The sequence below is a fragment of the Branchiostoma floridae genome, chromosome 19 (assembly GCF_000003815.2).
Source record: "Branchiostoma floridae strain S238N-H82 chromosome 19, Bfl_VNyyK, whole genome shotgun sequence".
In the NCBI taxonomy this organism is placed as follows: Eukaryota; Metazoa; Chordata; class Leptocardii; order Amphioxiformes; family Branchiostomatidae; genus Branchiostoma; species Branchiostoma floridae.
The window spans coordinates 9,589,552-9,617,234 of record NC_049997.1 but is presented as its reverse complement, the minus strand read 5'-3'; the positions used below and the strand labels follow the sequence as shown (position 1 = coordinate 9,617,234).

Below are 27,683 nucleotides of genomic sequence, written 5' to 3'. Positions count from 1 at the left end.
CAGTCGTGTCTTTATTCCAGGGGGGTGTTGTGGTGATCTGTTTAAGGTAAAATAGTACACAAATCTGTGTGGTGTTGGCATTGTGGGCTGACAGAAAAAGACGACATACCAGGTATTATAAGGAAAAGTTCATGATTTTCCCCATCAACATCTGCTTGGAGAGTACCTGTCGGTCTGACACTCTGGGTACATCATGGCGACCTGCACACAACATAATCAATCCTAAAACATGGCCAGATGAAATTCTAAGCTGGAATGGTAAGTAAACATATCCTGGTATGTGTACATGATTGTTTGTTATGCCACTTCTTCTACTAAAAAGTGCAACATTTAACAAGCTTTGACTTCAAAAAAGGAGCAAAACATGCAGTGTGAAAGATTGTCATGAGAAGTACAAGCTTTCTGCAAACAACTTCTATATTTACAGATGCAAGAAATCAAAGAATCTAGTTCTCAATTTGACAATGACAAGGAATGACAAGAAACTAGCCTGAGCTAGAGGCTAAAATATATATGAAAATCTGACAACAATATAAAGCTCAGCATCTTTAGAACTAAACATATAGATAAATCTCTACTGAGACATACACAATACAACAATAAAGCAGCTCTTCTCAAATATTATCAAATACCCATCAGGTACTTGGCAAGGACTATTTGGCAGAAATCTCCTAAAAAAAGTTAGCAAAGTAACACATTTGGTCACACAACAATTTTATGGTCCTTTCATGTGCTCCACCTAGCACTACATTGGAGAAGTGCAACCTATGAGAGTGGAGAAGAAATGAACATGAGAGAAAAATATCATCTGACTGACAAGCTAATGCATTCTGCTGAAACAAATATATCTTATGACATTTCAATATCTCTTGATTATGAACATGGCACTTTAAACTATGAATCCAATTCACAAGAATGAGTCGTCAGCATGCAAAATAAAATTTGTGCTATGCAAAATATACTAAAATGTTGCCAATGCAACATATGCAACAATAAGCGCACACTTTTCTTATATATTTCCAACATGACAAAGCCTTGAGAAATGTTTTCTAATATTTCTTATAATACTGGCAGTTTTTTTTTTACAAGCGCTCAACGATACAAGTGGTGTCTACAATGTTTTTATCTCCTGCTCATCAACTTCAATAGTATCTTCTTTTTTCAAACTTGCAAAATTCAAATGACTGAGAACCCTGGTAGGAAGCCCAGTATTGCTTCAATCTCTTCCGTAAACAAAGCTACAAGATCCTACTTTTTCACAAAGATGCGTAATTTGATGCCAGGCAAGAGGGGTGTTTGCTGTTTTTCTTTCCACCTTCACTTCACTTTAAAAAAAAATTTCAGACATTTGAAATAAAGCTTTGCAATTTGACAAACATTTTTGTTCATCATGATCTAAAAAAAAACACTAGTCAGACTAACCCTACAGTTTAACAGACCTCCATGATTATTACTTAAGGTCACACAACTTCTGTTTGCATGCAGGAGATATTGTAACTTTCACACTTCACAATCAAAATCTTTTGAATCTGGATTTGCCAAGTGGTAGAACTGCCCCTTGACATTACAGATTAGCCTTGATATAAGCCACTAGCTTTCTTTTGACATTCATGCAATCCTTTTCCACTAGTATCTAAGTAGTCTTCACACCTATAATGCAACAACTGAGGACTAAGGCTCAAAAAGTAAAAAAATAACAGCAGTGAATGAAGACTCAATCCAAATTCTATGACAAATACTAGCAGAGTTTCTCTATCAACTCAGCAATGTAAACACAAATGCAATGTCAGCCTTCCAGGGAAGTGAGAACAATCTACCAACCAAAAACTTTGGCAACTCAAAAGCAGGTCTCAAGAAAAGCATAGCCCCTGGCATAATGCTTTTTCAAGTTTGTTCCACAGCTCTTTGTTGAAAACAACAACAACAACAAAATCCGGTCAAAAGCTCAGTGTATAGTTTTGACCATTGGGCCTTTGGTTTTTACAAAGCTATAAAAATGATGAAGCTTCCAATTTTTGTAATACAAATGTATCTGGACTTTTGCACTTGATAGAAAGCTATCCTGCGGCTATAAGAAAGTTTCAATGAGAATTACATGTATTTACCAATCTACCTTCATATACAAATGTTTGTTCTTGCTCTGCACATGGACTGTTCCATTCTAAATTGAGGGGGTGGCAGGATGATCTTTTTAATCATCACTTTGAAAATGCCAGCCCATCGATGAGCTCATTCACATCCGACCAATCAAAGTCATGGAACATCAGGTCGTCCATTTGATACTTTTTCGAGTGCCTTTTCTTTTCAGCCGCTATCCTCGTCATGGCGGGGGAATCCTCCGCCTCGTTTTTGTCGATGAGCCTCGGCGCGTACCTCCTGGCCAAGACGTCTTCAAACGACAACTCCTGGAAGAACAGTTCTTCCTCGAGACTCTCCAGGGTCTGAAGTCTCTGTTTGGGGTCCTTCTGCATGAGTTTGGAGACCAGGCAGTTGGCAGGGGAGGACAGTTCTCGGATGGGGTTGAAGTAGAATCCGGCCACACGCTCGGCCATAGCCGTGTGGTCAGGAGCTGCCTCGACGGGGTACCTACCTGTGGGGAAAAATCAATAAACCGTACGATGAATCAAAACATATGTTTTGTGCTTTTCTTGACAAGACAGCTTCACTTCACTTGATCTATCTGTCTTACCAGCAATTTGAGTTTTTTGACCAGTTTGACTTTTTTCAGGTAACCCTAACTTTAAACAATAACAATCTATACAATCTACAGAACCGCAAACACTCTACTTTCCGCTAATTTTTATAATGCCAAATTAAATCCCTGCGAACTTAAATGCATTTACAGTAAGTAGGAGTGTTACCTGACAACAGGGTATAGATGAGCACTCCAAAGGAGTACCAGTCGCAGGCGTGTGTGTAGGGCTGACCCTTCAGTATCTCTGTTACACTAAAAACACACTAGCTAGAACCCTGATCTCCTTGGAACTTTACCTGACAACAGGGTATAGATGAGCACTCCAAAGGAGTACCAGTCACAGGCATGTGTGTAGGGCTGACCCTTCATATACTGTCTATCTGTCTTACCAGCAATTTCGACTTTTTTTAGGTAACCCTAGGCTAGTGGTCCTCATTTTAGTGTGGTGGTCACAAATTATAGCATAGTGGCCTGTTACGCTAAAAATACACAAGCTAGAACCCTGACCTCCTTGGGACTTTACCTTAATTACCAGCAATATTGATGTTTTTTAGGTAACCCTGGGCTAGAACTTAAAACAATAACAAATTTATACAATCTACAGAACAACATCATCTACCCAGATACATGTAAGTAGGAGCATTACCTGACAACAGGGTATAGATGAGCACTCCGAAGGAGTACCAGTCACAGGCGTGTGTGTAGGGCTGGCCCTTGAGTATCTCCGGAGCCATATACTGCATGGTGCCGCAGATGGTCCTGGTGAAACTGCCCAGCGTCAGCCACTTGGACAGCCCGAAGTCTCCGAGGCGCACGTGGCGCTTGTCGTCCAGGAGGATGTTCTCCATCTTGAGGTCGCGGTAGATGACCCCTGCACTGTGGAGGAAGTCCAGACCCAGGGAGATCTCCGCCGCGAAGATCTGAACGACGGGTTCCTGCATCGGCGCCTCCAGGGTCCAGATGGTGAAGAGGTCGCCGTGAGGAATGTAGTCAGCCACGAGGAAGAGGTCCTTACGCGTCTGCCAACAGTAGTACACCTGTACCTGTAAGAGTGGGGAAAATACACTGTTTTGAAGACATTGCTGTTTAAATAGCAAGATGTTATGATAATCATCCAGTCACTTGCTCTGAGAAGCCACAGACAGGCCACAAGGAAGAGGTCCTTACGTGTCTGCCAACAGTAGTACACCTGGACCTGTAAGAATGGGGAAAATACACTGTTTTGAAGACATTGCTGTAAGCAAGATGTTATGATAATCATCCAGTCACTTGCTCTGAGAAGCCACAGACAGGCCACAAGGAAGAGGTCCTTACGTGTCTGCCAACAGTAGTACACCTGGACCTGTAAGAGTGGGGAAAATAGTTTATAGTTTAGTTTATAGTTTTAGTTAAAGTAGATTCGCAGCATGTACAAAACAAGCTGAATGATACTGATTTATACAATTGTTGTATGGCAAATACAAGAAAAATAAAAAAGAATTAACAATTACAATACATGACAAAGAAACAACGAAACGAAGTTATACGAAATGCCTTTCAAATGACACTAAAGTAAGGACAGGAACGTCCTAACAGTATTTATAAGAAGACTTAGTCACTGTTTTGAAAAAAACTGTTTTAAAGACATTGTTGTAAGCAAGATGTTATCTTAATCATGACGTATGTTATGTTATCAAAAATGGATACTACTACTACATACCACAAACGGGTGGTGTCCAAGAAGGGTCTGGATACTGGCCTCGTCTTTCACCTGCTGGACAGCGTTGTACCGCATGACCTCCGACTTTGGCATCAGCTTCATGGCGTACACTTTCTTACAGTCGCGCTTTTCGACTTTTAAGACCTCTCCGAACGCTCCTTTAGCAATGATGCCGATCACGTCAAAGTCGCGCTCTGTTACGCCCTGCTTTATTCCGTACTCTGGAAGGAACAGTGCCTCGAGCTGGGGCACTGGCCATGATGTCCGTGCCAACCTGTAAAATACACAGAAAACAAAAATGTGTGTCAATTTATCATACGGCAAAGCTTTATTTGTTTACTTTTTATTTTATTTGTTTATTTGAAGTCTTCTTAGACAGAAATTGGCATGTTGGGATATTCAGAAAACAAATTCATGACATGAAATTGATAAGGATGTAATACCGTAGACTGCAGTCTAATACCATAATAGAAAAATGTTCGCGGTGGATTTAAGTTCGCGGTGAAGTGGTCACCGCGAAAACCGCGAACATTTATCCACCGCGAACATTTATCCACCGCGAACATTTATCCACCGCGAACATTTATCCACCGCGAACATTTATCCACCGCGAACATTTCTGCATTTACAGTATCTTATGGCACTGTAGGATCTGCTTGGAGATTACACTAATACAACAAGCATCAGCGGTACCTGTACTCGTTGGTGAGCGTGGAGTGCTTGCGTCGGCGGCGAGAGGCCCGGAGCCATTTCCTGTGGAGGCTGTCGGTGCTGCTGTACAGACTCCCACAGCTGGCCGGCCGGCGTGGCAGACTGGCCTGGCTCTGGGTGCGGGACGGCGCCTGGACGCTGTGTCGACTACTCACCTGAGGATACAAAATAAACTTCAGAAATAAAACAACTTCAAGGCTGAGGGAGGGAAGAGACATGTCATGAAAAACAATGTCTGGGTTGGGCACATTATGAAAAATGACATACCACCAATAACACTACCGGCCCGGCTGGAAGTAACTTTGGGGTGATTACGACCTTTTGGGGTTCCTTACCCGTTTTCACCCCAAATGGTGGGTGAAAATAGAGTAAGTGGGCGGACCTCATTGTTCCTCATTGGACCTTATAAGGCCTAGGTCACACTTACAAACAGGGGCACCACCAGGATGTTTTAAGAAATGAAAATTAAAATGTATACCTAGAAATATACAACAACCATGCCCATGCTTATTTTGATATTTTGTGTATTTCTATGACTTTTATGTCATTCTTTTTTGCTCCTGAAAGCAGGGCTCTGGTTTGGAAATGTGACCTTGGCCTAAGTGGTGTGGGCCAGCCAAGGAAAAAAAAAGAAGAAAACATGACTTTCAACTTCATGAAATGTTGTGTTATGATATTGCTGTAGAATGAAACTCATTGCCATCAAATATAGTATTCTTTACTTCATTATGTAACCCTAAACCCTGGAGGTACAAGTAGTATAAGTATTAATGACTTGTTAGTTATTTGGTGTAGTGACATGTAGTCTGCATAGACTGACACTGACAGGCAGTAGTTAGTTATTTGGTGTAGTATAAAAGGCATGCCTGCAAAGCTGGTGTGTTGTGGAAAAGGGTTGTCAATCCACTACAGTAACTGTAATTAACTGATAGTTATTCAACTTTTTTTTCAAGAGTACTTTAAAGCTGCAATGGCCTAGTGGTTAGAGTGTCCGCCTTGCATTCGGAAGTTCGTGAGTTCAATCCTGGCCGAGTCATACCAAAGACTTTAAAAATGGTACATGCTGCTTTCTCTGCTTAGCACTCAGCATTCGGGAAAGAGTATGGAAGTTGAACACACATCACTACCAGTGGACTAGCCCCCTACTGTAGTGATTGCGTTGTGTGTGGCCCAGGGATGAAATGAAACAGAGATGGGCACCGCCCTATGTGCCATCTTGGCGCGGGAAGGGTTTAACTTTAACTGTAACTAACTTTAAAGCTGACCTTGTTGCCCATGACGACGGCTATCTGTTGGGGTACGATGCCACCATCCTTCTGTCAGCCCGTGCAGGGAAAACCGGCTTCATCCCTGGCTTTGAAACATTGTAACACCCTTCCTGAAGACAAGAAGCAAAACATAGTTTTGATTATTCTAAGCAAGTGCAGTTAAACCCGTGTTAGTGGTCACCTGAGCATAGCAGCCACCTGGCAATAGGGCCAGTTTAGGTTGGTCCCTTGGATTTGTCCTATTGAATGTTGACATTATGACGAAATGTACTGGACACCCCTTGGAGGCCAATAGGAAAAATGAGGACATCAAAAGATGCAAAAACCTTTATCTTGTGGAAACGCTATTCCAGAAGAAGACAAAGACACACCTTACCTTCCCAGTGTGCTGCTGTGACGGTCTGGCTCGTACAGTCCCTTCACTCTGCCCGAGGCCTCCTGTCTTATTAGTCTGAGTCGCCAATCCAGAATGTAATCAAGGATTTGCTCCAGCCCAGGTCCTCTGGTATGATTAGATTAACTCCCTGCTACACTTGTCTTCATGTCCCCCATGTGGATTTGTATTCTGTAAAGCAAGAGCAGGCGGGACTTAAGAGGGAAGCCTGAACCTCAGGGCAGACTTTGATGAGACAGCAGACTTGATAAGATGGTTTCCAACATGGCAGTATCCTCAGTATCCAGCCGTATCATAGCTCCAGAGTCTCTTCTATCCTTTGCTCAGAGGACAGATCTAGAAGAGACTTGGAAGCTATAATGCGGCTGGATAACAAGCTAACATGGCAGAACATTTCACAATCATAGCATGTCCTACGGTCTTCTTGGCACGACAAAGGAACGATGCAACTTGCTTTTCATTCAGTCCCTTACAGTGCTTTTAAAACCCTATGCAGACTTGATAAGGTGGTTTCCAACATGGCGGAACATTTCACAATCATAGCATGTCCTACAGTCTTCTTGGCATGACAAAGGAACAACACAACTTTTTGTTCAGTAAGAAGTTAAGTGGCTCGTAGGGTACTAGTGCGTTTCCATGCTGTTTCTGTAGCAGGGTATATTTTTACAAGGAGGGTTCTCTTGGCACGACCAAGAAACAAGAAGCTTTTTGCTTGGTCCTTTGCAGACACTGCCTTTATCTTTTAAGAAGTGGCACATAGGGCAGTACATTTCCTTGTTGTTTCAGTAGCCGGGTATAATTTTACAGTGAGGGGCTGCTAGCCCTTACTATTAATCAAGCACAGGGCACCTAGGTCCTGACTTCAAACATGGAATTTCCAGTTCACAAACCTCAAAAAACAGGTGCAGCCCAACCTTATGTATACCCTGGATTGAACCTTGAGGTTGCTACCAGTTGAGCTACAGGGACATCCTTACAAAATGATTTTGCAAGAAATACATGTGTATTTTTGGTTGTCAAGGATATCGCTTAAATCATTTCTATAAAATGAAACCTAATTTCAAAGTGGTAACAAAATTTCATCTCAACCATCTTCGTATTCAGGCGCCTGCACGAGGTGTATGATAAATCGTTAAAATCAGCTCTGGGACCCGTGTTTACTACATATCATCCTTGAGGTACGAATCAAGAATGTAAGATCTGATCAAGATCAAGGTTCAATGAAATGCAGAGAGAGTTGATGAACACCTCCCAATCCAAATTCCACAAGTGGCACTATTGCAACACCCACAGGAGATGGAGAGATGTTTCACTTTGGAGGAAGGCCAAGTTCTATGTTTTTTCTCTTGTACTAGTTGTAGCTATCAAGTCAGCATAGAGAATTAATCATAAATCATATTATGTGTTACATTTATTGAGGTCCAGTTATGAAAAACATTGGTATTATATTAGGTGTAAGAAAAAACTCGAGTAATCTAGCAACAAGAGCAGAATTGGGCAGGTATCCCCTGTGGATTGAAGTATATACTAGATTATATTCATATTACAAAAGATTAGTTAAAGAAGTTCCAACAAATAGCCTACAATTTGAAGCCTTCCTTGTACAACAGGACTTGCACAGACGTAAGCTACCATGTTGGCTATCCAATGTTAGTAAAATCCTGGAGGAGTCAGGGTTTGCGTACCTATTGCTTAACAGTGATCACAACACATCGTTGGCTCAGGCTGAAATAAAACAAAGACTGGAAGACACCTTTCTTCAAAACTTTTACTCAGAAATTAACTCCCCTGGTATTAAAGAAAACCAAGGGAATATATTAAGAACCTACAGAAAATTCAAGTATACATATGAAAGAGAAAAATACCTCGATATAACAAATTTTAGCTATCGCCGAGCCATGACTAAACTAAGGATCAGCGATCATCCTCTACAAATTGAAGCCGGTAGATACACCCGCACTCCTCCAAATGATAGATTATGTATGTTTTGTGATAAGAGCTATAGGTATATAGAAGATGAAGCGCACTTTCTTCTGGAATGCTCACTGTATAAAGATATACGCAATACCTTTGTTAATAGTACTACGCTTGCAAAACAGAAATATGCACAACTAACAAAAGAAGACTTTTTCAAATATATAATGTCATCAGTTAACTATGATTTGATAGAAGAACTCTGTAAGTTCGTCTTCACATGTTTTAAGAAGAGGGAGGAAGCATGTAGAAATATAGTCGTAAGTAGAACATAGAATAGCTTACTTATCAGACTCTTTGTATGCGACTTACTGCATTTAGCCCTAGGAGGGCATGAATATGCAATAAACTTCATTGTCATTGTCATTATACAATCTCCTCATTTATCATTATAATTTGCATAACATGTATCATTATGAACATCTTTGTTTAAGCTACCGCATGCTTATAAGTTATAATGATGGTAATCCTTTCTTCAGTTATCCTCAGTCTGAAGATGAACACCTCCCAATCTATCCTGGTATCCAGCCGTATTATAGCTCCCCGAGACTCTTCTGTTTGGAGCTATAATACGGCGGGACAAATCCATATTCCACAAGTGGCACTATTGCAACACCCACGGGAGATGAGAGATGTTTCACTTTGGAGGAAGGCCAAGTTCACCATTATGCAGCAGCAGCACTTCATGCCTGATGAAAGTCAATAGTGCGACAAGGGCAGGGGGCTATGTCACCATGAAATTTCTCCATTTAACACATGAATAATCATAAACACTGCCAATATTCTTCACATTTTCACCTCAATGGCAATTTCTTCAATCAGATAACAGGGTGGTATATACAAATATGGATGGATATGTGTGCAGTTGCTGATATATCGGTACTGGCATGGAATGGATAAAAATGGCTTTGCCAACGTGGTTATATATACATATTCTTTCCCTCCGATGGATATGGATTTAGTTATGGTTATATCTGTAAAATGAGCTGGCAATTACCAGGGATGAAGATATATGGAGGAAAAACTTAAGTTAAGACATTCAAGGGACACACCATTGAGATTTTGGGGAGGGGTTGGATGAATGACGATAGGGGTAAACCACTAACAAGGAAGGAGGGAGAACTGATTCAGTGACAAGTCAAGGTAAAACAAATTAAAGAAATGGCCAAAACATAAATGTTGTGTTATTTATTTTCTTACATACATAAATAAATAAGTTAGTGACTAAATGAGTTTTACTGCCATTTGAGCACACAAACACACACACACACACACACACACACACATACACACACACACACAAACACACACACACACATACACAGAAGACACCTGTAAATTGTAACCACCCTTTCAAAAAGAGATAAAGAAATTGATCTTTAATGTAAATTTGGCCTAATTATCAACAATTTATGCTGCCAAGCTTAATTCATGTGAACCAACAACCTTTACTAGTACTGATACATGCCAGCTGAACTAAAAAACGCTCCAACAAATCTTTGGCAAAAATCCAACCCTAGAGCTCAAGGAGAGCTATATTACTTTGTAAGCATGTTCAAGATTTCATTGTCAAGGCCTTCAAATTCATTCAATTGTAAGTTGGCCGCACTTGGACTTTGCTTAAGAGCAAATCATTCACTAAAAGGGCAAGGGCAGACTTCCTTGCGATGTAAATGTACATGCGTGCAATGCATCTAAAATCTGTACTTATAATTTACCTGTTATGAGAGATGTATCTTCTTTAACGGGGTCACAATACATGACTGTGAATGCGTGTTTTGTTGCACTGTATACAGAAGAGCAATCACGGAAATTAAGTTATGGAGATATAGCGATAAACATACCCATTACCAGACCCCTGTACTGAAAACACAAATCCCTGTATTATGCCTGTTATGCAGGAAGATGTATCTCCTTTTAAATCAAAGGGTTACATTAAGTGACTCAGAATTGCTATTTTGTTGCACTATGTACAGAAGAGCAATAATGGACTTCTTGAGAGAATTTATAACTGGTAAACATACCCATTGCCAGATGCAGAGAACGTTACTTTAAGACCAATCCCTGAAACTGCACCAGTAACCAGATACTTGACCTTAGCAGTGACTCTTGCCCACAACTGGCACTCTGCCTTTCCAGAAGGGTTGTTGTGTTGCCCAAGAGAGGCACATTAACATACACCCTTGACTACTGTAAATGCATCTAAGTTCACAGGGATTTAATTTCGCGGTAGCAGGAAAAATGACTTTTCGCGGTGGTTTTAATTTTGCGGTAACACCATAGACAGCAGTCTAATACCATAATAGAAAAATGTTTGCGGTGGTTTTAAGTTTGCGGTGAAGTGGTCACCGCAAAAACCACGAACATCAATCCACCGCGAACGTTTCTGCATTTACAGTATCTGGGAATGGATATTGATTATCAGTTTACTTGACTGATAAAACTGCAACCCCAGTAAGGCTATACAATGTACATAATGCTTCATACATGTACTTGGTAAAAAACTTTTTTTTTTCAATCAATTATAGTTAATCATGATCATCACAAATATAAAATCCTATACCTCAAATGAAGCATTTTTAGCCCCATCCAAAAGTTAGACAGTCATCCTGAGTGTTTGTTTGTGCAGAGAAAGGCAATGAACAGACAAGAAGACATGCTATGTACAGTATTTACAGCTTATTTGTACTGGGGAAATTGACCTACAAGCTCTTTTTCGACAAGCATGTAAAGAAACAGTGGACCACAGTTAAAAACAGTCCTGTCCTGAGGACTGCAACCTTTTCCAGTAGCGTGCATGTCGGTTGAGTGACCTAGCTGGGATTAAAACTCACGACTTCTTGGTCTTGATGTAGGATCACTATCCACTTGACTGTGCACACTACATGTACTACAAATATTGTTATTGTCATCATAATTACACGATGTATGGATTACTGATATTCATGATCAAATCATTAATCATGTCATTGAGCACCAAATGGGTGATAATGATATTTCAGTCAAGAGCCTTCCCCCATGATTTTTCATGAGATTTCTTCACATACATTCTACTTTCTAATGCACAACACTTTCTTATGCAAAATATTGATGTTGATTGAATGAATATAAAGATAGATTGATTACTCAATTACTGACACCACATTCAGTAGCATAAGATAATTCTCACATTAAAACATGAAAAAGGCAACAAAGGACAAATGTCTGAGTCAAAATTACAAACAGACATCAAATGCACCATCTAACGTTACCAATTTTGCATCAGATTCTATGTCTGACCTACAAAAAGAACATAAGATTTGTCGCACAATTATGCATGCATGTTTACCTAATAACAGAATTTCTCGCTATCCTCGTTTATGGATTAGGACCTGATTTCCGTATGATTCTACCGTCTGAGATGGAAATGAGAAAAAAAGAACTCACGTTTTCCAGCCAGGCTAACTGTTGCATTCCAGGCGTAATGCACGGAAGCAGACTAAAGTGAGCAGCAAATTTGTGTAGCATGACCGGAATGCTAATGAACCAGAGGTCTAGTTTGGGGCTTGTTGTAAAGGGATGCCCATTTTGGGTTGTTTTCTGCATCACCAGACAATGTTAAATTGCTTTCCTTGATTCAGTTCTGGTTGACTGAATAAAGTGAAATGAAAAAGAAAAATTCAGTTGACTGGGAATTTTGCCTTCCAGTTAATCAATGACTTTATATATATATATAACGTCCTTGAGTTAATCTAGAATAAAAACTTACTGAGATTTCCTACCTATAGAGTGCCTATATTCATGCCACGTCTAGAAGATATATGCTTCAATCTTATCATTTGATAATGACTGTCTCAAAATATGTAGTGAAATGCATAGAATGAATGTCTTGTACATTAATTGGAGATCTCTTAAGACACATTTTTTTCAGTGTGAGGGATATACAAAATGTATGTGACTAGAATTGTGTTATAGTACATTGTGTAGTACATGTTGCTGCATATAGACTGATATTATCATGCCCTAATGTTTCACCTTCCTTACCCTTGCTTTAATTTCATACAGGCACCAGGGGGCAATGTATTCCATTCATAAAAGCCGGCATTGTTGTCAGCAGTTGATTGATAAAATGTAACTGTTACTGTAACAGTAAACTCAGGGCTATTAGAAATACTACCTGCATATCCAGGTTAGTTTGCGTAAAATTGAACTCGTGCGGGTACATTTTTCCAACATCTTTCACACATAGCCTGCGTCGCAGACTTTGAGCAGGGCTTGCTTTTATTTTAGGGGTTGCTGGTTCGCAATTTTCAACGTTGGCTAGGTTCTCTTATGCCGGGAAAGGGAGTTTGCGGGGAAAGGGAGTTTGCCAAGGACGGGAGTTTACCCCATCTTGAGACACCATGGCAAACTCCCTTTCCCGACATAAGAGAACCTAGCCAACGTTGAAAATCACAAACCAGCATCAGGCCTCCTTAAATAAAAGCCAGCTCCACTCCAAGTCTGCCAGTGCCATGGAGGCTAATTTTCACACCGCAGTTATCACTCAGTAAGACAGCCAGAGCACTGGCACTTTAATCAGGTTTCTTTCATAGAGCAAGGATTCCTCGGAGTTTGAGCAGATCAACCCTGTTTTCTTTTAGTGGTTATAAAGATGACCCTTGTGACTGGTGGAGAAAAATTTCAAAGATTGAGATTGGAGTTAGTACTTTTCTGAAGCCTTGTTTCAGTGTATTTTAACATGCTTTCCTATATGGAGAGGTCAAACTGTGGTATCAGCTTTCACACTGCAGTCATCCCTCAGTAAGACTGCTGGGAACACTGGTACTTTAATCACTGGTTCATGGTCTCCCATTAGATTTATTGCAGTGCTGGACCCTGGTATGGTAATCCCACCACAGAAATGGCAATGACTGATTCTCCTGGAGTAAGGTTGGCTGAAAATGTCCATTAGCTTAATGGAGTGATGTTAACCTGTTGGCTCTGTGCCCTTCCTAAAAAACGTACACTACCATAGCCTATGCCATACATGTAGCAGCATATACATGTACAATTTAAATACAGGGTAGGCTGTCACCACTGCTGGCATTTCTAAGTATCTTTTCATTAAATCACAAGGCCTATTATACATTTACTATATTTAGGATTTATATCCTACAGAAATAGTAATCTCCAAGCAGCAGTTGGGGAGGAAAATAGTTAAGTTTTCTGACATGTGAGTTTTCCACCCCAATTTTGGGAATTTTCCACTTCATCATCTGCTTAGATAAAGGCCTGAAGATTACAGAAATTAAAAGTATCTTGAAATTCTTTATTAATCTTTCAGAAACAGAGAAACAGTTGCCTTTCCTACTCTGTGTTTTAGTTACGTAGTTGGAGTCAGACAGTCTGGTATGCATACATATTTTCTGTTCTTGGTAGCCTTGTCAAGTACCACAGTCCTGAGCCAGTACCTGTTCAGTAAACTTGGACAGGGACCAGGAAGCTAAGTGTGGATGCAGACAAGGCTTTTAAAGCCTAGATGTTATCATGGATAGCTTCATGTCTGTACCAATAGATGGACTTGATTACGTTGTAAGGAAATGTGATCAATAGGACTCTAACTGTATAATGGATGCATCAAGAGCAGGGTCCAATTTATGCTATACTCTTAGTCTTATCCGATATCTTTAACATTGCTCTTTTTCTTAGAGAACACATTGTCAAGTAATTTCCATCCACTGTTAATTTACATGGCTAGCAAGCAGCATTTGTACTGTACGTTTACAAATGTAGCTCTTTTCATTGAGTGAGCAATACAGGTTAAAAGTTGTGATGTGATATTTTTCTTGCCAGTGTTTGATATGGCCAGCAAGCAGAACAGAGGTACTGAGTGGAGATGGGGATAAAAGCAACCAAAGGCAAAACAATATCATGATAAACTGCCCCAGCATATTTCATACCACTGGGAAAAGCTAGAGTTCCCATTGCACTTATGCTTGTCAGATCCACCATGTGTCATTTGATCTGGGTCCTGATACCATCAATTTTGCCAAACCCCCTCTATGGTGATGACAGCTGGATCCGGTTACCATGGTGATGGAATGGAGGGAGGGTCAGGTGGCTTACCAGACATTTCATGGTGCTTAGAACCTGTCAATCAAAAACTGGACTAGTCTATTCAATATGAAGGGTGTTCTTTTTCTAGGTTCAAGGTTGAGACACTTAGATTTTGAGCTAGGAAGAAAATCAAGAGTTTGCAGGGACCAGAATGGGTTAGCCGAAGACAGACCTCAGGAATACCTGTACAACTCCAATTCTTCCAGTGCTAAATGATAGCGCCTGTATTTGTATATGTTAGTAATATAATATAATCACATATACGAATGCAGGTGCTATTTCAAGCCCCATAAAGGGATTTTGATTTTCTATAGTCCTACAATTGATATTAATAACTAAGATTTTACAGTATGATTGCTAGGTCATACATTTGTAGATAAAGGATTATTATAGCTACATGTACACATACTACTACTAGTATACTGCGCAATGAAAATAAAACTATAATCAAAAGCTGGTTGATTGCTTTTATGGCCTTCATCATTACAAATACTGCAGTGTATGGTGTTTTGTATAAATAAATATTCTGATACAAAAGATAATTAGGCTGTCTTGTTTCAGTGTTATGAGTAAATGTATAGATAGGGCAAATTGTACATTTTACAATGAGGTAAGACTTAACCCAACCTATGTATGGTACATTTCAATTCTCCATCATGCATCAGATATATTCAAAATGAATATCGGTAAATCTAAGCAGTAACTTTCCTTGAAAAAGAATGATTTTTCAAAACAACTAAAATAAATACTACCAGTAAACATAGATAACTGGTACTATGACATGAAGCATGTAAGGTAGATAAAATACATCTGAATATCAGCTTGAAAGATCATCTGTGTTCAACTTGGTACAGATAGAAATTGTTCTGTAGCATGACTTCCAACAAAAATGTAAGGGAAAAAAATGAGACTTACCAAAACGTTCAACTGAACAGCACCAGTCTCTGAGAAGGAATGAATAATAGTCAGTAGCTCCCAGACTAATTTGTCTGCACTGTTTTGGTCAGAGATGTTAAATATGCAACAATATGCAGCTGCATGCATGGCCCTTATGCTGGAAACTGCTGCACAAATGACATCGTCCCCTTGAGATTTTTCTGTTATCATGTTACTGAATATCATTTTGCTGCTGTTAATGTTTGGCAAGATTTATGCGTCTTTTTAATATGTAAATGCCAACTACACTGTTTTGTTCAATTTATTACATCATCCAGCGATAATCTAGGAGTATCTTATAACCTTCAAATAGATATACTTCTGATACGCCTGATACATGTTGAAAATCATATCTTCAACCAGGATTCTGATCTAATGCTGTAAATGCATTTACTTTGCAGTGGTATTTCTTTCGTGGTTGAGAGAAAATTTTTCCGTTACAGTATGTGACTACAGTCTATGGTGCTACTGCGAACTTAAACCACAGCGACCACTCCATTTTCCCTGAATCGCGAAAGTAAATCCTTGAAAACTTAAATACATTACTTAATGCACAGAAAGAGGTTTATCTAATGCTAGGAATTTTTTCTCCAAGTTCTATTTTTCCAAAAAGCTGTACTTAAACCTGATATAACATTACTGTACATAAAATTACCATTACAGATACTCTATTTTAGACCTCTAAGCTCAGACCCTTTGTTTTATTCAGGACCATTTCCTATAACGACATGTGATCCAATTACCCATGATGGCAGATACAGTGGTGACCACCCTACCACCTAATTTTCATGTCCCGCTTCAGACCTTAATTGTTGTGACTGGACAGGAACTACGCTCTATAATTATCGCCTAAGCCTTGTTGTCGTCATCAAAAGAGCGTTGTCCTCCCGTTCTTAAGCCTTACAAGAGTCCTTACGTAATTGCTCAGACATGCCAGAACACCTTTTGTGGGTCCGCTGTCCGGGTGATTTAAGGGGCAGGCCCTGAGGGCAGGGAGGTTATTATTAGAGACACCTGAGTGTCTCGCGCTCTGCTGATGGAATGAAGGACATAAAACGGACATTCGGCAAATAGGATTAGTTTGCGAGTACCTTTTCAGTATATTAACATACTAGCATGTAGATAAATTCCTAATTTCCAACTGAACCTTTTGCAAGCTGGAAATATGATTGGCTAAAAAGAGAGCAAGAAAGTCGTTGTGAATTCCTATGTATACAGAAAATATGAAATAATCTCCTAAGCCAATTTTTTTACTAGTACTAGCCCCTACGTGATGAATTTTGTAAAATAGAACAACAAATGAAATACCAGTTGCAAAATTCTAATCTAGATAATGTTACATGAATGTAAACTGATTGAAGCCATACTGTCACAAAAAGAACATACCATTCCTTTGCATACATATCATTAGGCATTGCTGTCCATCTTTCATTAAAATGACTAGTATTACAGTTCATCAGTCAAGCACACAACATCTCATTAGACTTTGAAATGAGCTGTATTTTTACTATAATGCACTCCCACGTGAATTCCTTGTCAGTAGATAGCAGATGAATATTTGTGGAGATAATTATATTTTCTCGTTACAATTTCTTTACAGGTGACTGCTTCTGATAATTTGAACGTGGTCCAAGAAATAGTGGTGTTAGGCAAAATATTATCAATGGCAAGTACTGTAAATGCATTTAAGTTCGCGGGGATTTAATTTCGCGGTAGCGGGAAAAAGGACTTTTCGCGGTGGTTTTAAGTTCACGGTAACACCATAGACTGCAGTCTAATACCATAATAGAAAAATGTTCCCGGTGGTTATAAGTTTGCAGTGAAGCGGCCACCACGAAACGGTGAACATTAAACCACCGTGAATGTTTCTGCATTCACAGTAATGAGAAATGCACGGCTTAACATGATTTTAATCATTTACCAAGACACCAAATATTTGATGTAAGTTATCATGGTCCAATGTCTAGTGTATAACAATAGATGTAATCAAACAAATTGATCGGTCAATACAAGTGGATGTGCAGGTTTGGCCCACTTTTGCTGGTCTTTTTGGTGGCAATTTTTGTGTGTGTGTCAATGGTTAGAGAACCCACAGGGGAAGTTACAAAACCGTATCTGTTTGGAACTAAGACTTAATAAGAGCAAGGAAAATAAACTAGGAACTGTGGAATACCAAGAAGGTTTTTAACCTCCTTGGGGATAGAATAAAAATACCATATAGAACTTTAAAATGTGTTCTTTATATAACATTCAAAGCTTTGTACTGCAGCCAAGATGGGCACATGGCCAAAAACATATGATGTCATCATGCAACCCAACCCTTTTTTCTAAAGTCAAGTTAAAGTTGATCTGGCTAGAAGACCCCATTAAATCAATTCCAGATGTTGTGGTATTTTCAAGTTCCAACTGTTACCCCGCTTACTGTTTATCTTCCAACTACAACTGAAGTTTAATTGACTCATGCCACTCCAAATGTGGACAATTTATATGTGATTTGTTGACGAAATGTACACATTTAGTCAGCCAAAGACAAACATGCAAACATAACAGTACACGTCCTTAGTGTAAACACAAGTTATAGCGATCTGAAACAGGACTAGGGGACATAGACAGCTTCATTTCAGTCTTCTGCATCACAATAATCCATTAAAACGTCAAACTGGTGGATAGAAATTGCAGAAAAACGAGAAAACATACCTTGTGTGCCTTACTGCAGGCACGTTCCCGCTTCTAGCCTGGCCTCAGTGTTTTGATATTGATTAGCTGGACGTAAGCATAGTTTCTGATTGGAAGCCCGATACGAGTAGAATCTTAACAACAATATATGGCTATAATTGCAATCAAGAATCCACATTTAGACAATAAAATGCTTATGATATTTTATGCACTAGAATTTATGTTATATTAGTGAATTGTACTGTATTTTGATCACGTAATTGCGTTTTAAATTAGACGTAGTGAATCGAATCTTGGGGGTCACAACAGCAGTCAAAAGATGATCTCACTGTGACTAGGGGGTGTCACTAAATTATATAAACACATCATACTAAAATAAAAAAATCTTTTGTATCAAGCTATATGATAACTGATGATACTTAATTTGTATTCAAATGTGTTAAACTGCATAAAAACATGGTTTGCATAACTCAATCTGTAAAAGTAAACCCCTTTAGAAAATAATGAACTAGCCCGATGATGTTGCCTCACATGTTGATGACGTAACTCCCTAAACGTTCAAAATGGCGGCGACAAACGAAAGGGTGAGTTTGGAGTTCTGCATTTATTTTCTTCATTTCATCTGATAATATCGACAAATTCAGCTAGATTATGCATATAAGTGTAGATGAGGAACCCTAGATTCAAGTCAGTGTAGTTTTGACAATGAGTTGTCAACCTGGAATCGAAAAATCGCGTTCGAAAAATGTAAACATTTGCGTGTCTGTTTTGTCATCTTTTTGACAACTCCCACTTTGATGAAAATAATCCAGTATCGCAGAGATCTGTTATTGGTTTGAACTTGAGGCTTGCTTGATTCCACTAATGGTTAAGAGGTTCTTACTGCAGACCGTACTTGTTTGTCCCAAATTATTTGGAGCTACATGTAAACGGCAGACACATATGGGCTAAAATTTTCATGCATAAATTTGGATCACTATGGCACAGCCGATCTGAATTAAAATATCAATCAATGGACATTCCTCAAGCCTCTGAAGTATCCTATCATAGCTGTGGTAGAACTACATTTGATTGTCCGTAACAAACCCATGACATTGTATATGCTGTGTTTACTTGTGTTTCCCTCCGTGTGTCGTACGCAAAAATTTTTTTATATAGAAAAAAATCATTACAAAGTACAAAGTGCACATCAGGAAGAAATGAAAAATGGATATCGTTCACTAGTACCAGGAATTGCCTTAAATGATATTCGATCAGTTTTTTTAAATAACATACACAGAATCCGTATTGAAGTGCTAGAAATGTAATGTGAGTCACTCATGTCATGATCACATGATGACGTGACAGTCAGAGTTTAACGTTACCCACGGAGTGACCTTTGCTGTGCAGTCATTTAGATTTATTGGTGTGTCCATAAATCCTCCACCAGTTAAACTTGTAGACAAGCACGTCATCAAATAATGTGTACGTTCAGTGCTCAAAACTTGCCAATTTCTGACAAAATTGCAAGTTCAGAATATTTTTGCTTACTAATCTTGAAAACAGTATTTTGTATTTTGAACCCTGCTGTGTCAGGCTTTGTCAATTTCAATCAATATTGTTCAGCAAAATGTATCTTTACTCTTGAAAACATAACTCTAAGTTTCTAACTGGTATCAAGAGATTCTATTTCTGTTCCTCTAAAATCCTTAATGTACCTTCATTTAGAGATGACCGCATAGCTCAATTGGTATTTGCTTCAAAGTTTAGCTCCTAATATTCTCATTGACACACGCATTAATAATCCTGCCTATAGTGACCACATTTCCAAATCTTATTGGTCCCTGAGTGGTCTTCTTGCACAGTTTTGACTGTACCAAAGATTGTTGTATCCAGCTTTGATTCAAACATCCTGATATTTGTGCTGGATATTGAGTTAGACAAGCCAAGGAGGTTAAAACTTTAACCTCCTTGGACAAGCTTATATGTGAATTGATTACTATTTTGTCTCCCACTCAGGTAATTTTTGAGAAAGAAGGTGTGTTTATTCACACTGCCGTGGCCAACTCAGATGACACCCTTCTTGCAGGAAAGGTGTCATTGGTCGAGAAGGTAAAGTTTTCTTCATTTCTGTTATTTGTTAATCAGAAATTTTTGTTACCCCAAGAAATGTACCAACCATAAACAATTTTGTTTTCACTCTTCAGTTGGTAATATCAGTCACAGCAGGTAACAATGAAAAATTAACGTTATTGTAAAAGTAATGAATTGTATTAGAAATAATGCATTGGTAATGACATTTTTATTGCAAAGTACATGCATTGCAGATTTATTTGTTCCGTTTGGATACCATCAATTTCAAATGTAATTCAAGTACACAATGTCATATAATTTGTGCTGCACCATTAGCAATCTAAGCATGTTATTTGGTATCACATTTATATCTGTAACATGATTACATGTACTATTCTGAACATTGTTTCATTTGATTCGTTGAACAATACTTATAATTAGTTTTGAGTTCTATTCAATAGATTACGGTCAAATAAATATGTTTCAATTATTTGCTTGCAATGTCTGCCTTGTTTACATGTATGTATCTGTCATACTCCTTTTGCATTTACTTAAATGCCTTGTACATGTATGCTTTAAATTTGATTTATGGATGAATGCATTTTATGTCATACATGTATTTGATTTGGGGGCACATACCAATCTTCTGGGTATTTCATTTTTATAATCCTGCTCTTTGACCTCAATCTAAATTTGTTTTCCCATGCAGCCTTGTAAAAATCACAAAGAGAGGAAAAAACATTATTTTATATTCATGATTTTCAGGCCAGAGCAAACCTGCAAATATAAGCCACTTGCAATTTGGTAAAATGACCAAAGAGTGTGTGACTGATTGACCTAAATTGTACTGATTTTTTAAAACTAGAATGTGTTTTTTTCCACACTTGCTTTGATGTTTATTCATGCTTGGACTTAAAGTTGGCAAGTGCAAATATGCATCAACTACCTTTGACGGAATTACAGTATTACTGAAAAACCTTTGTACATGAAACTAAATGCAGTTGTGACACCTTGGAATAAGGGAAGCATGCTGGAATCTGCCCAAATAATAGTAATCTATAATGTAGAATCTTGCCTGTGGATCGCAGATTGCATGTGGGTATTTTGCCAACCCATTTCCCTGTCATGATCAATGATCGATGCGTGGGCAAGGTCATAAAAAGGACATATATCATGAAGATTGGTGAGGGATGTTTCTCTCTAATAGAACGCCAGCTGAGACTTGATATTTAGAAGTTCTTTTATAGGAGAGAAGAACACTGCTGTTTTACTGGCTTTTCCAAGTCTCTAAAGTAGAATTGTGAAACATTACTTATTTGGAGTTTCTGGAACACATCCAGCTTGGTTTTACTGTTGAATTTAATGCAAGAAAGGCACTTGATAGAAAGAATTGAAAATCTGGAAATATTGCATTTGATACAGTTGTGTAAGCTTAAGTTTGCTTTTGGTTTCCTTTGTGATTATTTATCATATTCCATCACCTTTTTCCAGGCTTGCACTGTTTGTTTGTGTTGTGTGTGGAAATGTACAACAATAACTTAGCACGCACCTTTGTTTTTTTCTTTCTGATTTGCAGATTCCCAATCAAAGTGAACAGCTATTCTATTTACAAACTTGACAGGGGTGTCATGAGATTTTCCATGAATGGCAGATGGAATGAAAGAAGTTATTCTGTCTATTAGATTCTTACTAGAATGGTCATTACTTCTTTATCTATCTACATGTATCATAACCCACTTGTTGTTAGGGTCTGGAGGCATATGTCGACTGGAAACCCACAGAAACGGAGACTGACTTCAGCCCAGAGTATGACCCTGGTTGTGAACCGGACTGGGCGGTTATCAGTCCCACCAATGCTAGTATCCACCAGTCACAGCCGGTTGCATCCGGTTCTCGCCAGTCAGGTAATGACCAGAACCTGTCGTGGCTGTGATGTCATTGTTGGGTCGTAGATTTAACCCTTAACATGCTATGGTTGCCCCTGTGTACTGAATCTTTAATCTGCAGGAAGGCAAAGTAGCATGTTAAAGGTTAAGATCAGTATGCCTTGTCTATGGGAATGTTATGAGGAGCTACCAAATTTGTCTCTGCAGCCATAAATATGTTGAAAGTGATACTGTTGCTGTTTAAAAACGAGACTAAAAAAACTCCTTTTTGTACATACCACTCTTACATAGACAAGGCAAGTGTAGTACAGTTGATTCACCAGATACATAGCAAAGTGACCGGGAATCACACAACAAGGTTGAAGGTAATTTGTACTACCATCGTTCAGAAGTATCTGAAACAGACGATGGTATCCTTGCTTCGGTAGTGTCACAGTTAACGTATCCGTGGTGTCACAGGGACTTCAACAGGACTGGTGTCAGAGTGGTGGTCATGGTTTTGTCTATTCTCTCTATGTTTAATTCACAGCAAGCCTTTTCTTTTTTTGAATAATTGTAATCGAAAAGGTCATGGCAGTCCACAAACTTATGGAGGAACCTAGAACAAGAAATGATCATGCAGTTCTTCTGGCAGCAAGGTTTACTGTTGTCAGAGTGGCTTTCATGGTCATGGTTTTGTTTTTTTCTCTGTATGTTTAATTCACAACGAGCCTTTTCTTTTTTTGATAATTGTAATTGAAAAGGTCATGGCAGTCCACAAACTGACGGCGGAACCTAGGACAAGAAATGATCATGCAGTTCTTCTCGCAGCAAGGTTTACAGTATAATTTGAACTTTTTCAAAGATTATTCTATTGCAAGAACAGGTGGAGTGAGCAACCCTGTGAAGAGCCAAGGTAAGTACATGTAGCTTGAGTTGTTTCCCAGTCGTGAGTAGACCGGTGCATGACTGTGTCCCCTGGTTTGGTGTAGGATGGTGGATTCGATGCCCTGCTAGACTGGAAGGCAGTAGAGGAGTCTAATTTTGAGGTACAGGGAAGCGAAGGTTCAGGACAGCCTACCTGGGGAACGGTGAGCTTTCACAGAAGTGCTGCGCAAACTGTGGCAAGTCCTGGTAAGGTTTCTTTTGATGTGTTTGAAGAGAACATTCTCCTCTTTGTAGCCTTGTCTACAGCCTATACAATGTGTACAATGGGGAGGCTCTGCCAGGTTTTGACAAATCCGCTAGCCTGATTGTCCAGGGCAAGTGAATGTGCTTATTGGGCAAGTGCATGTCCTAGTCCACTTATGCAGTCTGGCAAGTAAGATTTTTCCATGAGAGAGATTTTGATGTCCTTGTTACCTTTCACAGTCATAGCATCAAGCTGAGATTTCTACTTCTGTGAGCGTGGCCTCTAACCAGCTGTCAGCTAATCAGGAGAGTTGCCTAAAAATGTTTTCTTTAGATAAAGCTGATTCTCTGACAGCTGGTTAGAGTTCATGCCCACAAAAAATGGGAACTTCAACCTGGTTTTCTAAGCCTCCCCAAGTTGTATTGTGTAAGATGCGGGCAAGGTGCTGTATATAAGAATCAGAGAGAAATGTTAGGACTTTTATTACAGTTTTATGATGTAATGTATCAACAATATGCATGTGTGTTTCATACATTTAGATTGTGTCAAGAATTCTGTTTGTAATTTTTGTGTGACTATCTGTCATATGTATATCTGGCTTTGGAGCAGGGCTGTCTCCAGCTTTAAATTTCTTTCCATCCCACTCATTATTTGGGAGCCAATGTTGTTGATTTTCCCTGTCAATCATGTCATGCCTATGAAAACAGATTTTTAACAGTTTCATGTCATGAAGTTCAGTTTTTGGGACGGATAGGGTGATATTTTTTCCATCCAAATGAGCAAATTTCCGTTCTGGGATGGAGGGACGGATCCTGGAGACAGTCCTGCTTTGGAGATAATTACATGCGAATCTATTATGGACTGGGTTGAAGGTGTCTTTACTATTCTTTGTCGTCACATAATTTCTCATGTCTTTACCACAGAGTCGGTGAACTTCCATGCAAAGAAGAACAGATACGCCATCAACTTCTCTCTCTTGGAGCTGAAGTCCATCCGCCGGTCCAGCCCCAGCCTGGGCTGGTCCTACCTGCTGTTCGTGCTCAAGGACGGCGCGACCTTACCAGCCCTGCACTTCCACGAGGGCGGCAGCAAGGCCATGATGAAGGCCATGGAGAAATATGTCAGCATCACAAGGTCAGGCCGCCATTTGCAAAATTATTGTGTCCTTTGAAGGAGTCTTTGTTTATGGTAGCTTGTGTGAGTTTCAATGTGTATATTCCTTCAACTGCTTATCGAGTCATGTGTGCTATCTATATAATGTGACGTCACAGAAGCAGTGGATTCTTCATTCCTTGACAAAGGCTCTCTACAATAGATAGTGAAAACGCCGTTCAAAAGCTATGACTTATATGATCATGACTATACCTATTAACACATCTAAGAGTATGGCCAGAAAGTTAGGTATAACTGGGTTGGTACACATGGTACAGTAGTTACTGAGTTAGGCACTTTTTGTCAACCTGTGGATTTGGCCCCCTTCCAGTGCCTTTTCCCTGTTAGTATAAACTTTATGAGGTAGAACTTGAATAAAAGGTCAAAACGCTGTTTTTATTGATCCAAAATGCCACATCCTTGTTGTCAACAGCTGCTTTGTGCCCTCTAGCATTGGACTATACCATCTCTATTTGGGGGCGTTCAAAGGAAAAGAATTTTCACAGGAGTAAATGTGTCCTTTAATTTAAGAATTTTGCTTTCATGATGTTCTATAGATCATAATCATTTCTGCTTTGGTTGTGATTTTCAATTTTTTTCTTGAAATATTTACTTCTGTTTCGGATTCTTACACCCAAATATTGATTTGTGCTGTAAACGGATGGATGCCTCTGACTTTCAAAACACCAAACTACAAAAGAAAGACAACCTATGATCTGTCTACGTGTACATTGGGAAAACAGCTATTGTAACAGTTAAATACCTGGTAGTGCTTGTTCCAATGAACTTGTTAGCACAGATGGAAAGACGTCGAACAGTGACAAAACAACCGGGGGCACGAAGGCGTTGGAGACAACGTAGTAGTCAACAGAGGAGGAAGTATGCTCTCACGTTTACATGTCATACAGTACACAATCAATAGGTTTTCTATTGTGGTAAATGATAACTCTGGAGATCTGAGATAGTCAAATCTTGTGTCACCACCTTTTGTTTGATCCGCTTGACCGGTAAATCTAAATGGCTATTGAGCATAAACACACCAGTTTTGTATAATATGTACAAGACCAGATAGGTAGCGATATGCTTGATCCACTCACACCAGAATGGTCATCTACCCTTTTCAAGTGTAGTGGGTTCTTAGATGTGCTTGAGGTGTGACTCTGCTCAAACACTGGTCTCCTGCATTAAATTTCAGGTTGCGCACTAAGCTACTTGGATTTAAAATTAAGTTGCACCAAGCAATATGTGGTTGCATTTGCAAGTGTGCAAGTGGGTATTTCAAGCACTGCATAGCATTGGGGGGCTAGCAAAGGAATCAAACCCAGAACCTTTAGATTCCAAGTCAACAACCCAAACCACAAGACCACCGTGCCACCTGTACTGTTTCAGAATGTGGAATATGTGTCGACTGTAGGGTACAACAATGGGGATGTCAATCATGACAGTGCCAGTCCTTAATTTTGCAGAATGGAAATCTTTTTTTTTTCCACTTTGGACCCTGTGTATGACACTTGTGATGTGTCAAGAATAAGTTGCTGAGATGTCTCATTTTGAACTTAAAGCTAAATAGAAATGTGGGTATTTTGCCACATTTAGGCACATGCAGGACCATGTCACAATATGTCAATAATGGTTAGACATTGAGGGAATGAGATATGCCAGATAGCATGTACTTTAGCAACTGGAAACCCAAATCATATCCAGTAACTGCTTTTGGAAGTCAAAATGTCTGGGAATTTTGTATCTTTGCCAAATATCTCTAAGTAGTACTTGTAGATGTTTGAGTCAATTTTGCTGCATTTAATTCTCTTTTTCCACTTTGGATCCTGAATATGACACTTGTGATGTATTAAGAACAACGAAGTGATTGAAATGTCTTATTTTGTACTTTGAGTGTGGAATTATTATTTTGTCACGTAAGGAATGTGGAAATTTTGTTACATTTTGACACATAGGTCACAATGCATTGATGATTCATGTGTAGTTAGAGTTAGACAACCAGGCAATAAAATGTTCAAAGTAACACTTACTCTCACTGGCAACTGGATATGATACTGGAAACCACAGTCATATCCATTTGCTTGAGTAACTGCTTTCTGCATAAGTCACAATGTCTGGGAATTTTGTATGTTTGCCAAAAATGTTTTGAGTAGCACTAATAGATGTTTAAGTAAATTTTGCTGAATGGAAAATGTTTTTTTTCCACTTTGGACCCTGTGTATGACATGTGATATATTTTGAAATGTCTCATTTTGAACTTTGAGTGTGGATATCTTGGACGACGTAAGTCACAATGTCTGGGAATTTTGCATGTTTGCCAAATATCATACAAGTAGCACTAATAGATGTTTAAGTCGTCCAGGATGTTGACTGGTGGATGGCTCTTCTTTCCGCAGGTCCCCTCACGACAACCGACTGTTCGTGGTCACCCCGAACGACACGGAGGCGCTGTCTCGGTCCTTTGACGAGCTACAGCTGTTTGGGGAAAGTTCTGGAGACCTCGTGTCTGTGAGTATTATATTAGCTTTAGGTTCAGTTTTCTAGGCCACACAGACTTGATTTCAGACATTCAAAAATGCCCCTGCAGTTCCAGAGCAACCTGCTAGGGGGCCAAAACATACACCATATATTCCTTATGTCACAAGCTATCTGCCATCCAAAATCAAAACCATAGCACATCCAGTTCAAAAGATCCAAAAAATGAATTTCTGCTGCAGTACCAAGGTCACATACCAGGGGGCCCAAAATTGACCCTGACCTTTGTCTTCCCAACACCTACTCACAAACCAAATATCATTGTAATCCATCAAGAGGTTCTTGAGATATGCTCACTACAAAAATCCAGACACACAGACAGACAGACACACACACAGACACATCCAAAACTATATCTCCATTTTCCATGGAGATAATAAAAAGGGATGTATTGATGATTGGACATGAATGTACAAGTATCCACCTCGGTGTAAAGACCAATATAGTCTACATATAATCTAGATGCTATTGGTCCCCCGAGTGGTCTTCTTGGACAGTTTAGACTGTAATTAATAT

The 27,683-nt window shown here is 39.2% G+C and overlaps 2 protein-coding genes across 9 annotated transcripts in view; one reads left to right on the top strand and one right to left on the bottom strand.

Annotated features, from left to right (window-relative positions):
- Positions 1 to 15: 15 nt before the first annotated feature.
- LOC118406384 (ribosomal protein S6 kinase-related protein-like) lies at positions 16 to 18,578 on the bottom strand. Of its 5 annotated transcripts, none has more exons than XM_035806370.1 (8): positions 18,453 to 18,578; positions 15,735 to 15,763; positions 6,745 to 6,938; positions 6,371 to 6,483; positions 5,088 to 5,260; positions 4,395 to 4,668; positions 3,342 to 3,738; positions 16 to 2,590 (listed from the first exon to the last, which is right to left on the bottom strand). In XM_035806370.1, exons 4-8 carry the CDS (start codon positions 6,380 to 6,382, stop codon positions 2,199 to 2,201), a joined length of 1,248 nt encoding a protein of 415 aa, XP_035662263.1. In that variant the 5' UTR covers positions 6,383 to 6,483; positions 6,745 to 6,938; positions 15,735 to 15,763; positions 18,453 to 18,578; the 3' UTR covers positions 16 to 2,198. The 5 variants fall into 5 exon arrangements, with proteins under 5 accessions (XP_035662263.1, XP_035662260.1, XP_035662264.1 ...); XM_035806367.1 differs by having other exon boundaries at positions 6,750 to 6,938; XM_035806371.1 differs by having other exon boundaries at positions 6,371 to 6,479; positions 6,750 to 6,938.
- Positions 18,579 to 18,909: 331 nt separating this feature from the next.
- LOC118406950 (TBC1 domain family member 15-like) overlaps positions 18,910 to 27,683 on the top strand; it is a 49,700-nt gene continuing 40,926 nt past the window's right edge. For 2 of the 4 annotated variants that reach the window (XM_035807348.1, XM_035807347.1), the window contains exons 1-6: positions 18,910 to 19,015; positions 20,430 to 20,522; positions 22,231 to 22,387; positions 23,341 to 23,482; positions 24,404 to 24,614; positions 27,029 to 27,140. In XM_035807348.1, the coding sequence (XP_035663241.1) occupies positions 20,482 to 20,522; positions 22,231 to 22,387; positions 23,341 to 23,482; positions 24,404 to 24,614; positions 27,029 to 27,140 (663 nt within the window). In that variant the 5' untranslated portion in view covers positions 18,910 to 19,015; positions 20,430 to 20,481. The remainder of the gene's footprint in view (positions 19,016 to 20,429; positions 20,523 to 22,230; positions 22,388 to 23,340; positions 23,483 to 24,403; positions 24,615 to 27,028; positions 27,141 to 27,683) is intronic. The other 2 variants (XM_035807350.1, XM_035807349.1) reach the window with 2 other exon arrangements.